The sequence below is a fragment of the Panthera pardus genome, unplaced genomic scaffold (assembly GCF_024362965.1).
Source record: "Panthera pardus isolate Hobbes unplaced genomic scaffold, ASM2436296v1 HiC_scaffold_6, whole genome shotgun sequence".
Classification (NCBI taxonomy): domain Eukaryota; kingdom Metazoa; phylum Chordata; class Mammalia; order Carnivora; family Felidae; genus Panthera; species Panthera pardus.
The window spans coordinates 118252557-118266126 of NW_026526991.1; the positions used below are offsets into that span (position 1 = coordinate 118252557).

At 42.2% G+C, this 13570-nt stretch overlaps 1 protein-coding gene across 2 annotated transcripts in view; it reads left to right on the top strand.

Annotated features, from left to right (window-relative positions):
• Positions 1-13570, top strand: part of PRTFDC1 (phosphoribosyl transferase domain containing 1) — a 98838-nt gene that overhangs the window by 70420 nt on the left and 14848 nt on the right. The window contains exon 4 of one of the 2 annotated variants that reach the window (XM_053894716.1): positions 9190-9255. The exons of the other annotated variant lie outside the window; for it this stretch is intronic. Coding sequence (XP_053750691.1) covers positions 9190-9255 — 66 coding nt within the window. The remainder of the gene's footprint in view (positions 1-9189; positions 9256-13570) is intronic. 2 annotated transcript variants of the gene reach the window in all.

The following is a 13570-nucleotide window of genomic DNA, read 5'->3' on the forward strand; positions in this document are numbered from 1 at the left end:
AGAACTGTCAAAAAAACCTTCCTTATAAGACCAAAAAGAAAAAAAAAAACAAATGTCTTTGTGTTTTGGTGTTTGTGAATAGGCAGAGCCCCTCTTGCCTGGCTCTGAGGGTGGCAAAAAAAGAAGAAGAAGACAAAATCAGACTTCATTTTGCAGGCCTGGGAATTTTCAGAAATATTTTGAGCTGAGAAGTGACACAAGATAGCAGAACTTTTTGGACCCAGAGTACAATTGGATGGGAAAAAAGATAGATCCAGCCTAATGCCAAGAAGTGGTGTGTGTTCTGGAGGTTTCTCTGGCATGCTATCTGCTGCCAGTTCTCTCCCTTGGTCCTTCCTGTTCACTGTTCCTTCTCCTGGCAATCTTAAAACCAGTTCATGAGAGCTGGTTTAAGATTTCATTACTGTTGAACAACTATTGTCAATTGGTGTGTGTGTGTGTGTGTGTGTGTGTGTGTGTGTGTGTGTGTGTTAAGATATAATTATAAATCTTCCCCTGGGTTACTTAGGAGAAAAAAATTATACAGAGAAAATGGTCTTCTGAGAAATAACCATCACTGGGGATATGAGTGTCCCCATTTTAAAACAAAGATTTTACTGAAGTCTTTCAGGGTCACTCAGATGTTTCAAGAGCCTCTACTGGCGTGTCCGTCTGACCCAAAATGTAAAAACAAAACTTAAACCAAAACAACAGTCCATACCAGGATTCAAAACAGAAGGATATCCTGCTTCAAGGTTTCAAACAGAGTTCACGTAAAGCAAAGCTACTGAATCCATTTTTAAACTGTTTCCTCCTTTCCTGGGGTCTCTTATAACTAAATTAAAATAAAGGTCCATTTTCTTCTCCCTCCTCCTTTTTTCTTTCTTTCTTCTTCTTCTTCTTCTTTTTTTTTTCTGATGACCCCTCATTATTCCTACCAGCCTATAGATTCTTCACATGATTGTGTCCCTTCTTCTAACCCAGCGCCCCTTTATTTCTCATAAAGAAAAGAGCCTTTCTCTGTTAGGTGGAGATTACTCTTAGCTAACCAGTACCCCTCTTAGAGCCTGGGTGGAGTAGAATACCGATCACAATAGAGTAATAAATCATTGTCATTAAACAGAAAGCCATTTTGTCTTCGAATAAAGTCACATCATGTTTGCAAAGTTAGACACACGAAATTCAGGAAGTGCGAAATACATGTGTACTTTCAAATGAATGAAATTGTACATCCTAACCTATATACTTTTTTCCTGGCTAAAATACTAGTTTGGCTTTCAAATATATCTTTTATTAATTATGAAATGAATTCCTGACACTAAAATATCTTAATAAATCAGATTTTCATATTTTGAGTATTCAGAATTTGCATGGATGTTTGCATTTAGGTTTGTAAAAATATTGAGGAGACTGGGAACTGGGATAATAAGAGCATGAAAATAAAGAAAATATAATTTGGGTGCGAACCGAACATAATGGGGGAAAGGTCTATATTTTTCCAGTCTTTCTGTCTTCTAAGTTACTCACGTCAACTTTATCTAAGTCCTTCTCAGTTGAGCTTTACAGCTATTTTCTCGTGTGTTTGTTTATAGTTTTCATTTTTCTCTGACTCCCATTAAGTAGTAAGTTCCTCTAGGCTTCTGGACAGCCGGAGAAAGAACTTAAAGGCATAGAAATGAAGTGCTTACCTGAGAACACTTTTCTAAGTGGGTAGGAGAAGAAGTATTAAAAATCGGGGCTCCTGGGTGGCTCAGTCGGTTAAGCACCCAGCTTCAGCTCAGGTCATGATCTCGCGGTCCGTGAGTTCGAGCCCCACATCAGGCTCTGGGCTGACAGCTCAGAGCCTGGAGCCTACTTCAAATTCTGTGTCTCCCTCAATCTCTTCTCCTCTCCCACTCATGCTCTATCTCTCTCTATCTCTCAAAGATAAACATTAAAAAAAGCATTATATATATATATATATATATATATATATATATATATATATATAGCTAACACAGGGGGCCTGGGTGACTAACATAGGGTGCCTGGGTTAAGCACCTGACTCTTGCTTTGGGCTCAGGTCATGATCTCGCGGTTTATGGGCTCAAGCCCCACATCGGGCTAACACCTGTACTCAGATGCATCAGTTATGGCTCCACAAACACTAGATGCCACAATGTGCTAGCAACAGAGGGTTCAATTAAGACGAAAATAAGGCTGCAATGCTGAAGGGGTTTTCACTCCATTGGCAATTACTATGTTCACAAAAAAATCCAGCTGGACATGGTCTATTAACATGCAGATCTGTGTAGAGTGTTATTGGGACACGTATAAAGTGCAGGGAACTCGAGGAAAACTTCCTGGAAGAGATGATGCCCGAACTGAGTCTTGATGAAAGAGCACGAGTTGCCCACGTGAAGAAAGATGGAAAAGTATGGTGTGAGCAACCACGAGCTAAGATATGGACAATTAAACAGTAGATTGTGTGCCGGAAACTCCTGAGGTCTCAGTGTAGCATAGCACTGTTTATTAGTAGCGATGAGGTGCGCCACAAGTAATTTATCACTAATAATATTTATCAAAATTTGCAAATAGGGACTTTTCCTGTAAATTAGCATGATCTCTTAGTTGAGGTTCTTTTGTTTACAAGTAGTCTATAAATCAATTTTAGATGACTTTAAGCTAAAATGGTGGATTTATAGGAAGGCATTGGGCTATCTCATGACCCCCCCGCCCAAGATAAAAATGCACCCAGGCCTAGAAAGAGATCAGAAATCCAGACATCCATTCTCATGTTCTGCCACAGATCTGCTGCTGCCATCTTGTAAAGCAGTTTCAAGGTTAACAACTCCTTGCTCTACTGACTGTAAATGGCTCCCTCAAGGATCTAATGAGAGCTAAGTGGGTCCAAGCACAATCTCCAAGTAGCTTCTACCTAGCAGGAAGAAGGATGAAAACAGCAAAGTAGAATGATAGAAACTATGCCCACCAAACAGTTCACTGTAAAGCTTCAGACCCTCCAGGGTGGGAGCTGGGAGGTCACCGAGAAATCCCAAAGGAAAGCTCATACGAGGTCGTTTTTAAGCAAAGCTCCAGTCGTGATACAGACTAGCAGTGCAAGGACATGAGTCTTCCTTACACACAGGCCTCATGGGCAGCGGTCAGCCTCATGAACGCTAACCACAGGATGTATGGGGTAGTAATGTGCTGAGTGAACCGAGCAAAGAATACATCACAAAGTCAGTGTTAGGACACCAGGGAGCCTTGCAAGTTTCTTAGGAGAATGCAGGGCTTACTTTATGTACTGCTAATTATTACATTCCAGGCACTTTTCTAAGTGCTTAAAGCACATGATTTCATTTAGTCCTCCAATAATCCTAAGAGGTAGGAACTATTAATATACCCTTTTTATAGATAGGGAAGTTGAGGCACTGAGAGGTTAAGTAACTTCCTCAAGGTCACACAACTAATGGAAGGTGGAGCTTTGACCAGAACCCAGGCAGTCTGGTCCTTAAGGGGACCTGGGGACCCCGGGTGCCTGGTCACTTAATCTCCACATTCAACTTTCCACGGAATACCCCCCGTAGGTTGTAAGAATGAGTTACTAAACAAACGATGTCAGAAGCAGATGCATATTTAAATGAACAGAAAACCAAAATGTAAGCCCATTTCAAAGGAGAAAACCTTAACATGATGGTTTTCAAACTTTTTTGCCGGCACCATCTTTCTTGGAATCCAGTCGATATAAGAGAGACAAGTGGAATTGCTCTGCTTGAACCAAGAGGCCCAGAAGCCACACAGGCTGTCACCCCACTGCCCCCTCCACCCTGACACAGGCAGCTTAAAGGACTGAAGGGCCCAGTGAAGAGCCCTGTCCTACATCAACTGCTGGTTGAAGAGAAAACTGGGGATACTGAAAGAAATTCACCTGCCCTCGTTCTCTGACTTGGCATCAAATGTTAGAGCTTAAAAAAAAACAAACATTAGGGGGCTTCTGGGTGGCTCTGTTGGTTAAGCCAATGGCTCTGGGTTTGGGTTCAGGTCATGATTTCACACTTGGTGAGTTTGAGATCTGCCTCAGGCTCTGTGTTGACAGCACAGAACCTGCTTGGGATTTCTCTCTCCCTCTCTCTCTGCCCTTCTCTGGCTTGCTATAAATAAATAAATAAATAAATAAATAAATAAATAAATAAACAAACAAATAAATAAGGGCACTTGGGTGGCTCAGTTGGTTGAACATCCCGCTCTTGATTTTGGCTCAGGTCATGATCTCACATCAGGGAGATCAGGGGATCAAAACCCCATGTCTGGCTCTGCGTTGTCAGCGTGGGGCCTGTTTCAGATTCCTACTCTCCCCACCCCCTATCCCTCCCCTGCTCATGTACACGTGCATGCACACACTCTCTTAAAATAAATAAATAAACTTAAAAAAGCTTTTTTTAGTGGTTTACACCATTTTAATAAGAAACTTTCCAGCTTGGTCACTAAAACTCCTATAATGAACTATTTCTGTTTTTTGTTTTGCATCTCAATCCATTTAATATAGGGCACAGAAGAGCTGAGAGGAAAGGTCAGGCTAATACTGGGGGAAAGCAAAGTTAAGGGATTGATGGCAGCTGAGAATATTGAGAAAGCTTTTGCCTGCACAGAATTTGAAACAAGTGTCTCTGACTTTGGAAATGAATGGTTTAGAGAGTGGTTCTTTTGTTTATTTATTTTCCTTACTTTTCCGCTTCCTGTTCCTCAAAAGGGCAGGAATTCAGGATATTTATTCTTCTTCAGTAATGCTTTTTTTCTAAAGGTTATCTAAGCAGCGCCAAGTCTCCATTGGCATTGTGGCACGAAGAATCGCCACACCTGCAGGGCTGTGTGGGTGTGCTCTTGTGCCTGGAGATCAGGCCAAGCTGATTTCCAGAATATTTCTTCCAAGGAACCCTGGACTAAATGTCAGAGATTTCCTTGGCTCTTTAAAGGTATGTAATGGCTGCCAGCATTTTTACCAAGATGTCGGCTTCCCTTGGCCATGGCAGCTTATGTATTTCACTTCATTAGTATAAGCGGGACCCACCCCTTCTCAGGTTCCTCTCAAAGACCAATTATGTGCTTCTCTCTTCTAGGGATACTGGGGGTGTGGGGCAGGGATAGGTTACACCAGAGTAATATGGAGCCAGGCAATCTAGGATTGAACTGGGTCCCTTTACCTATTAGCAGCTCCTCTTGGTCAAGTTACCTAAACACTCAGTACTCAGATTCCCTGTTTGTAAGTTGGGGATTAAATAATACCTACACTGAGCTCTACAGAACCTCAGCAAAACGAATCAATCCATTGGTATACAAACTTTACTAGAGCATAGACAAAAGATAAAGAACCACCCAGTGCATTATATGAGGCTAGTATAAATTTGCCTTAAAACTATAAACCAATCTTGGGGTGCCTGGGTGGCTCAGTTGGTTAAGCTTCAACTTGGGCTCGGGTCATGATCTCACGGTTCGTGGGTTCAAACCCCCGTTAGACTCTTGCGCTGACAGCTCAGAGCCTGGAGACTGGCTTGAATTCTGTGTGTCTCTCTGCCCCTCGCCCGCTTGTGCTCTCTCTCACTCTCAAAAATAAACGGTAAAAAAAGAAAAAAAGGAAAGAAAAAGAAAAAAAACTATAAACCAATCTTACTTATGAAGATAAGATTAATAATCCTAAATAAAATATTATCAAATCAAAACCAATGACATCTTTAAAAAGTACATCAATCCTAGGAATATAAGGATGCTTTTGAACTGCTAGAAAAATATCATGGTTAAACACAGTGGATTAGATGCATACAATTAGCTCTATTCCTCCCTAAAACCCCACCAAAATGCCAGTAAAGAAATGAATGAAGTATTTCCCCACAAGGACAAAGAAAGGGGGAGACAACCTCAGTGGGCAAGAGATGTCAGTGGTTTTTAGGAGGCAAAACTGATTAAGGAAGGGCACTGACTCAGCTGAAGAGTGAAAGTGAAAATCCAAATGCCTATAGAGGGAATTGTCAATGAGAAGTACAGGATTCATGCCACAGAATTCTTGAAAGGCTTACAAGTTAGTAGCTAGGTTCTTAGAAGATGGAGTGAAGAAGGAATGCCCTACAGGCAGCAGGGTGCTGGGGAGCTTATGAATGGAGAGGATGGTCCTCTAGGCTGCCTTCTTCAACCCAGCAAGACACAAAAGCCTTCTTTGCCGGAGTCATTAAACCAGGAGAGCTCCAGACTCCAGTGTACCAGAGAGGACTGAGGAGTGACCATTTCCTGGGAAAGAAGGAGGGGAGGGAGGGAGAGAGGGAGGAAAATGAATCACATACAGCATTTACTGAGCCAGGCTCTGTTCTAAATGTCCAGTTTATATTAATTCATTTGATCTTCATAACAGCCCAGCAGATAGGCAAATAAATAAAGGTACAGGGGCATCTGGGTGGCTCAGGCAGTTAGGCATCAACTCGACTCAGGTCATGATCTCACGGTTCGTGGTTTCGAGCCCCGCGTCAGGGTCTGTGCTGACAGCCCAGAGCCTGGAGCCTGCTTTGGATTCTGCGTACCGCTCTCTCTCTGCCCCTTCCCCGCACGCTTTCTCTCTCTTTCAAAAATGAATAAACATTTTTCAAAAATTAAAAAAATAAAAGTACTAAAGTAGCTGAGACAAAAAAAAAAAAGTGGCCAAGACAATTTTTTTTAAAGGAACGCAAAAATGAAACTTTCTTTACCACGTATCAAAACATAATAAAAAGCTATAATAATTTAACAGTATGGTTTAGATGTTAAAATAGACATTTTAGGCTAATGAAACAGAAGAGCATAGAAACTGACCCTCACATAGGAGAATGAAGGATATGATAAAAATGACATTCCAACCAGTTGGGGAAAAACAATTCAATAAATGGTATTGGGACAATTGACTATACACATACTTGGAAGACCTAAGTTCCAGATGAGTTAAGGATAGATCTAATAATAAAAACATGTTATAAACATGGACTCTAATTAAGGCCTTCTGAAATTAAAAAAAAAAAGTACATCAATCTGAAATAAGATTTTCTTGGCAACATGCTGAATATGTGACTTATAGCATAGTATTTAGCTTTCTGATATATTGTGGGGGTTTTGTTTTTAATCAATAGAATGAAGATGGTAAGAGTAGAATTATTATGAAGTTTGCTCCAATCTGGCAGAGTGTAAATCTCATTTGTTACATTAAACTTTGTGGTTTAGTAGTTGGGTCCAGTTCTGCATATCTCAGTCCCCTAGGGATACAGAAATTTTTATTTTTCCTGCTGCTATTAACAACATATTTGAGTCTGTTATGCAGAAATTCCGCCTACGTTTACTCCTATATCTCAGCACCTCTAGAAGTAACAAGAGAATCTTCTCCTTTGACATTCTTTTAATTTTTTTAATGTTTATTCATTTTTGAGAGAGACGGAGAGAGAGACAGAGCATGAGTGGGGGAGGGGCAGAGAGAGAGAGGGAGACACAGAATCCAAAGCAGGCTCCAGGCTCTAAGCTGTCAGCACCGAGCCTGATGCAGGGCTCAAACCCATGAACCGCGAGATCATGACCCGAGCTGAAGTAGGGTGCTCAACCGACTGAGCCACCCAGACGCCCCTCCTTTGACATTTTTGACAAGTTCCTAACCTACTGCATGACTGCTTATGAATACATGATTATATATGCCTGTTCGAAACCAGCAGAAGATCAGTAAATTCTGGATGTTCTTTGACTTTCTCCTTTTGAGATCAGTTCCCATAAGAAGAAAATTATTGGATTTATCTACTTGGTGGGCTTTCTCTTTACTTCTTTGCAGTACAGAGTGAATGCTTTACCGAGTGGAAGTAAAAACATTCTAAGGTTATTTTCCCCCCTCTTGAGCAGTAAGGTGAAAAGACAAACCTGCTTCATTGGCAAAACTGTTATATTGGTTATTTGGCTGCTTTCCGCCTTCCCAGATGACCGATGTCAATGCCTAGATAGAGACTCTGTTGCAAGTGACAGAATCCAATTCAAACCAACCCAAGAAAATCCCTAAGGGAACAGAATTGGCTTCGGTAGCTGGCATGTAGCGCCAGGCATAGCTGGTTTACATAGGAAAGGCCTAGCCCCACCTGAGCCATAAGGAATGAATGATGCCCCCCACCCTCCGTGAAAGAGGCAGAATAAGGGAGGAAAACCCTGAACTGGCAAAAGCCACAACGGTTCACAGCAGCGACCTGAGATGTTTCCTGGTTCGGCACGTCATGCACAAGGTACCTGCACCATTGTCTTCTCCCTTAGATTGCTGTTGGAAGGGATTGCAACATTACAGCATTCTTGCTTGGTCATGAAGCCACTGTCTGTAGGGTGTTTTCGCAGTGAGGCTAGAAAACAAGCGGCCTGCTCTATTTCCTGTTTGGCCTCTGTATTATTTTGTTGTGATATGCACTCTGTAACAATCCATATTTAGTCTAGTGTGTGTGTGTGTGTGTGTGTGAGAGAGAGAGAGAGAGAGAGAGAGAGGTTTAAGTAGCACAGGACAATGTGTGATATATATATAAACCTCATGAAAGCGAGTACTCATAACCTCTGAAGGAATTGGAGTGAAAGTCTCCTAAACATATTCCTGGGACTGTAGAAATTTCCTGAGGCTTCTTCGTTCATGTGTGAAGGTCTAAATGCAATAGTTCTTGATCTGTGAGCTGTTAGAATTGCCCTCAACATCAGCAGAGAGGCTGGATCTGTGTGGTAGGAGGAGAGGAGGCCTCAACTGATTGCTCAGCCACTGTCTGATTGCTCCCCGCTGAGGGCTAGGACTGGGACTTGTTGGCACAGCAGACAAATGTGCGGCCCACTTCTGGGGATCCCGTAGCCCCCTCGGCCCAGGGAGGTCCAGGAGCATGACTGCCTTCGCCAATTCCATCTGCCTCGGTATAGGCTCAAGCACCTTCCATCATTTTTGTATTCCAAAATTAGGTTTATTTGTTTTCTCTCCACTCCTTTTATCATCCCCTCTCCACACAGTCTGTCCCCTCCCGGAGCCATTAGAATGCTTTGTCCCCAGCACAGTAGCAGGAGAGTGGCTCTCGGTAACCACGGGCAACCAGGAATCTGTACCAGCTATTTGTGCTGTATTTGTAAGGCGCAGTCTAGCCGCTAGCTGGGTAGACGGTGGGGGAAATGTGCTGTAAAGGTTTTTCTTGTACAGTGAAATATTATCTTCCCTTTTTTTAGAACGACCAGTCCATGGGCGAGATGCAGATAATTGGAGGCAATGATCTTTCAACACTGGCTGGAAAGGTTTGTTAATGTAACTCTGCTCCCTAAGCACTGATGTCATGGGGAAATCAGTGACCTTCATTTCAGGTCAGCACTTGCAATGCATTTCAGACACTCTCCCGGGTTTGCTAATTCATGCAAATGGATGTGTGAATCCTTTTAATGATTTCTCCCTTATAAAACACTCTTTTTATAATGCTTCCAGGACCCAATGCCCACCAGATCTCCAACCTTCCTTCCAATCTTATTTCAGACAACCTCCTATTACAAAATAAATCCCTGGGCACTCCCGCCTGCTTCCTTTTCTCCTCTTGCTGGTCCCTCCTGAAAAGGAAGCTTTTTCCTTTATTCGTCTGCTTTTTGTCTCATCTATGCCTCAGCATCTCGGCATTGCAGTAAGACATTTAAACAGGTTTGCCAAAATGTTTAAAATTTAAGGAGGGAATAAAAGAAAGGTTTCTAGAGAGCACATTTTTCAGCCCCATGCCTTTTTCCTCCCATGCAAAAGAATGTAATCCATTAGATCATGGGTCAGACACCGCCACTTTGAACTTGGAGTTCCAAACATGCCAATGCTTAAAAATTAAGTGAAAATCTGTTTGGATTCTGACATAAATACATACATTGGAAGGAAGAGTTGCTTCCTTTGTGGAATGGATGTCCTTTGTGGAAATGCGACCTGAGATCCAAGTTTTGCTCTGAAAAGCAAGCAGCGGCTGCTGCCTGACATATCTTGTATTCATTATCCCTGAACAACTTCAGCCTTCCGAATAAAATGGATCAGTCTCTTACACAAGTTTAATCTCTCATTTTGGTGGTTGTTACTGTTTGTTATGCAATGCCCGGATGGGGAAAAGGAATAGCAGGCACATTTAATAAAAATGTGTTTAATAACATTGGGAACATTAGAGAGCTGCAGGGACTCTAACTCCAAACCAGCTTACTTCCCTCTACTCTGAAGATAACATAGTAGCCATCCAAGTGTGACACGACTATCTAGAGGGAGATTATGTTGCACAGAAATTGGAATTAACTTGTTGATGTTAATGCATCACTAGACCACCATTTGATGGCCTTACTACATCAGTACCTAAAATAACATCCTGGAAAGCTAAAATGCTCCAAGCAATTTCCAGAAATTCACAACTTTTCACAACTGCGGAGTGGCCTTTAAATGAGAAGTCATTTTAGTACTTTGTTGTAGGACATCGCCTTACAGGTGTTACGACACAAGAGAAATACCGTGCCTTGTGCGACGTTACACAAGCATCTTGCCTTGGGGAATTACCACGGGGTCTGTCAAAGTAGCAATTCTAAGAATCCCAAATGAATACCAAGAAAATGTTGTGCATAAAACTGTGACTTTTCTCTCCTGCTTTCTAAAATCATCTTCTTTTTCATTTTATTTTTTTTTCAAAAATTTTTTAACATTTATTTATTTTTGAGACAGAGAGAGAGAGAGAGCATGAACAGGGGAGGGTCAGAGAAAGAGGGAGACACAGAATCTGAAACAGGCTCCCGGCTCTGAGCTGTCAGCACAGAGCCCGAAGCGGGGCTCGAACCCACAGACCGCAAGATCATGACCTGAGCCGAAGTCGGACGCTTAACCGACTGAGCGACCCAGGCGCCCCTTCTTTTTCATTTTAAAGTAATCTCCCTCTTAGGTGAGCACCAGATACTCTGTTCCTTTAAAAAATAGAGAGGAGGATGGGCAAAGTTTCTTACTAGGGGTGGAATCAATAGGAGGGGTGATAGTGCTGTGCCTCAGTATCCCCTCCCAGAATTACTACAAAGACCCACCCCTCCCCATGAGAAAGTAGGGATTATGGAAGTTCGGGTAGGAAAGATGGAAAACCAGCCGGCACTAAGGACAAGCAGGAGTCAGCTTGTTTTTTGCTCGTGTGACAAATGATCCTTCCGGCTTACCAGGTGCTATTTCATGGTATCTTTTTACTTGCATTTATGTGTGCATAGATGGATTCTATATATGTTTAAATGTATGCCACGTAGAATCCTTTGAGCTTAGAACGCACTGAGTAAATATTTCTAAGATGAATCAACATTGATTAGCCAAGTTCTCAACTGTCACAACAGCTTACGTTTAAAGATTACGCATCTTTATGCAGTTCAGGGCACCTAGGCTCACATCAGAAGAAGGGAGTGCTTAATGAACCAGTGTAGACCGTGCTCAGTGCTCTCAAATGAATCTTAAATCTGTCTGCGTCTGTCTTCATGGTAATCACCCGACTCTAGACTCTTGCAGTAGCAAAGTGTGGTCTAGGGCAGGGGTTAGTGAACTTTTTAGGGAAAGGCCAGGCCATACATGTCTTTAGATTTTGTGGGCTATACCCTCTTCGTTGCAACTACTTAACCCTCTATCATAGCATGAATCCAGCAAGCAGCCACAGATAAAATGGAAACAAATGGACATGGCTGTTTCAATAAAACTTTATTGACAAATATAGGCAGCAGGCCAGATTGGGCTGATGAGCCGTAGTTTGCTGACCTTTGGTCTGGGAACCAGCAAGGTCAGCACCACCTGCAAACTACAAATGCAATATCTCAAATCCCACCCCAGATCTTCCGAATGAAGTACCCACTTTAAAAACATCCTTAGATGGTTCCTTTGCACACTAAAGTTTGAGAAGCACAGGTCTTCTAGGGCCAGACTGCTACTATCCCTCCTCCAGGAAGCTATGGTAGCTTAACTAGTCTCCCTGAACTTCCACCTTCACTTAATTCTTGCCACCCTCCAAATCATTCTCCAAGAAACAACAGCCAAAGGGATCTTTTTAAGATACAAATTGGGTCACACCCCTTGCCTACTGAAAACCTTTCAGTGGCCTCTCAGTTAGGGTTGTCAGACTTAGCAAAAAACAAAATGGAGAACAGAATGCCAAGTTAAATTTGAATTTCAAATAAACAATGAATACACTTTTAGTATAAGCACGTTACATGCAATATTTGGAACATACTTAAGCTCAAAAGTCATTTGTTATTTATCCGAAATTCAAATTTCACTGGGTGTTCTGTATTTTATCTGGGAATCCTACTCCCAAGGTCCGGAGAATACAATCCAACCTCCTTCTCCCAGCCTGTAAGACCTGTGTGATCTGGCCCTGCTTCCCTCCCAACATCATCATATACCACTCAGCCCTCCTTACGGTGTTATAGCCACACTGGTTAAGCTCCTTCCTGCCAAGGCTTCGGATAAGCTGTGGCCTCCAACCCAAAATCTATTTTCCTCCTATCCTTCAGGCTTCAGCCTAATGGCTCTTATATAAGTGAGGCCTGCCCTGAGTCTGTCTAAAATGAGCACATACTCTTCCCTTACACAGTCCCCACCTTCCCCATTATATCTCTATATTAATACTCTGTTTCAGGTCAAGCCCTTTCCAACATTTGCTGTGTTTACTTTAAGGCTAATTTTCTGATGTGTGTATTTCCCCCACCAGAATGTCAGCGTAAGGTGGGCAGAGACCCTGCTTATCTTATTCACTATCCTGTCTCTTGCATTGTGCACGGTGCCTAGCCAACAGGTCGGCATAAGTATTTGGTGACTGAGTGAGCGAAGGCTCCTCTTTCTCTTAGAAAGAAATCAGAAATCTTTTCAATGAAGTCTGGGAAAAGGAGGACATGGCAGAAGGACAGGTAAATAGAAGCCCATCCAACCACACCAAAGGACACATCAGCCAGCTAGTTTGATTTAGGTTGGATGAGAAAAGTGTTGAGTGAGGGCACCTTGTTTTCGAGAAACAGAAGGGCTTTGGTGTCACAAAAGATTCAAGATGGGGGGACTGGGTTGGTGAATGCTGTCCCCCTGAGTGTGGAGGAGGGAAAACAATATCACTTAACTTTTGGAATTTCCTTTTCCTTAAACAGATGATGGCTGATCTACTCACCCATTCTTCAGCCTTTCAGAGAAAGGCTATGCATGAAGGGTTTGAGAGAACTTTAAAAATAAGTCTCAGAGGCCCTCCAGAATCTTTCCATCATGCAGAATGTATGACAGCTGAGGGCAGAAAACAAACTTAAAAAGAAAAGGCACCCAACAATTAGTGCTTACTTTTCTCATGGTTGTAGAAGGAAGTCAAGCTGTTGTAAACACCTGCATAGGGTAGAGGGCTCTTATAGATCATCATCTGACTTTGCCCTTGTATAGTAATCATGTGATTTCTTCAGTCAATAAATTTATATTTAGGCTGAATTTTCCATTAATATTACTACTCTGCCATGAATTTGAGCACTCCTCTTTTTTTAATGCTTGGCACTCAGAGAAGAGCTGCGGGGATCTTTCCCCACGAGACTCTTTCCTTGAGCTTAAGGAAATCCAAAG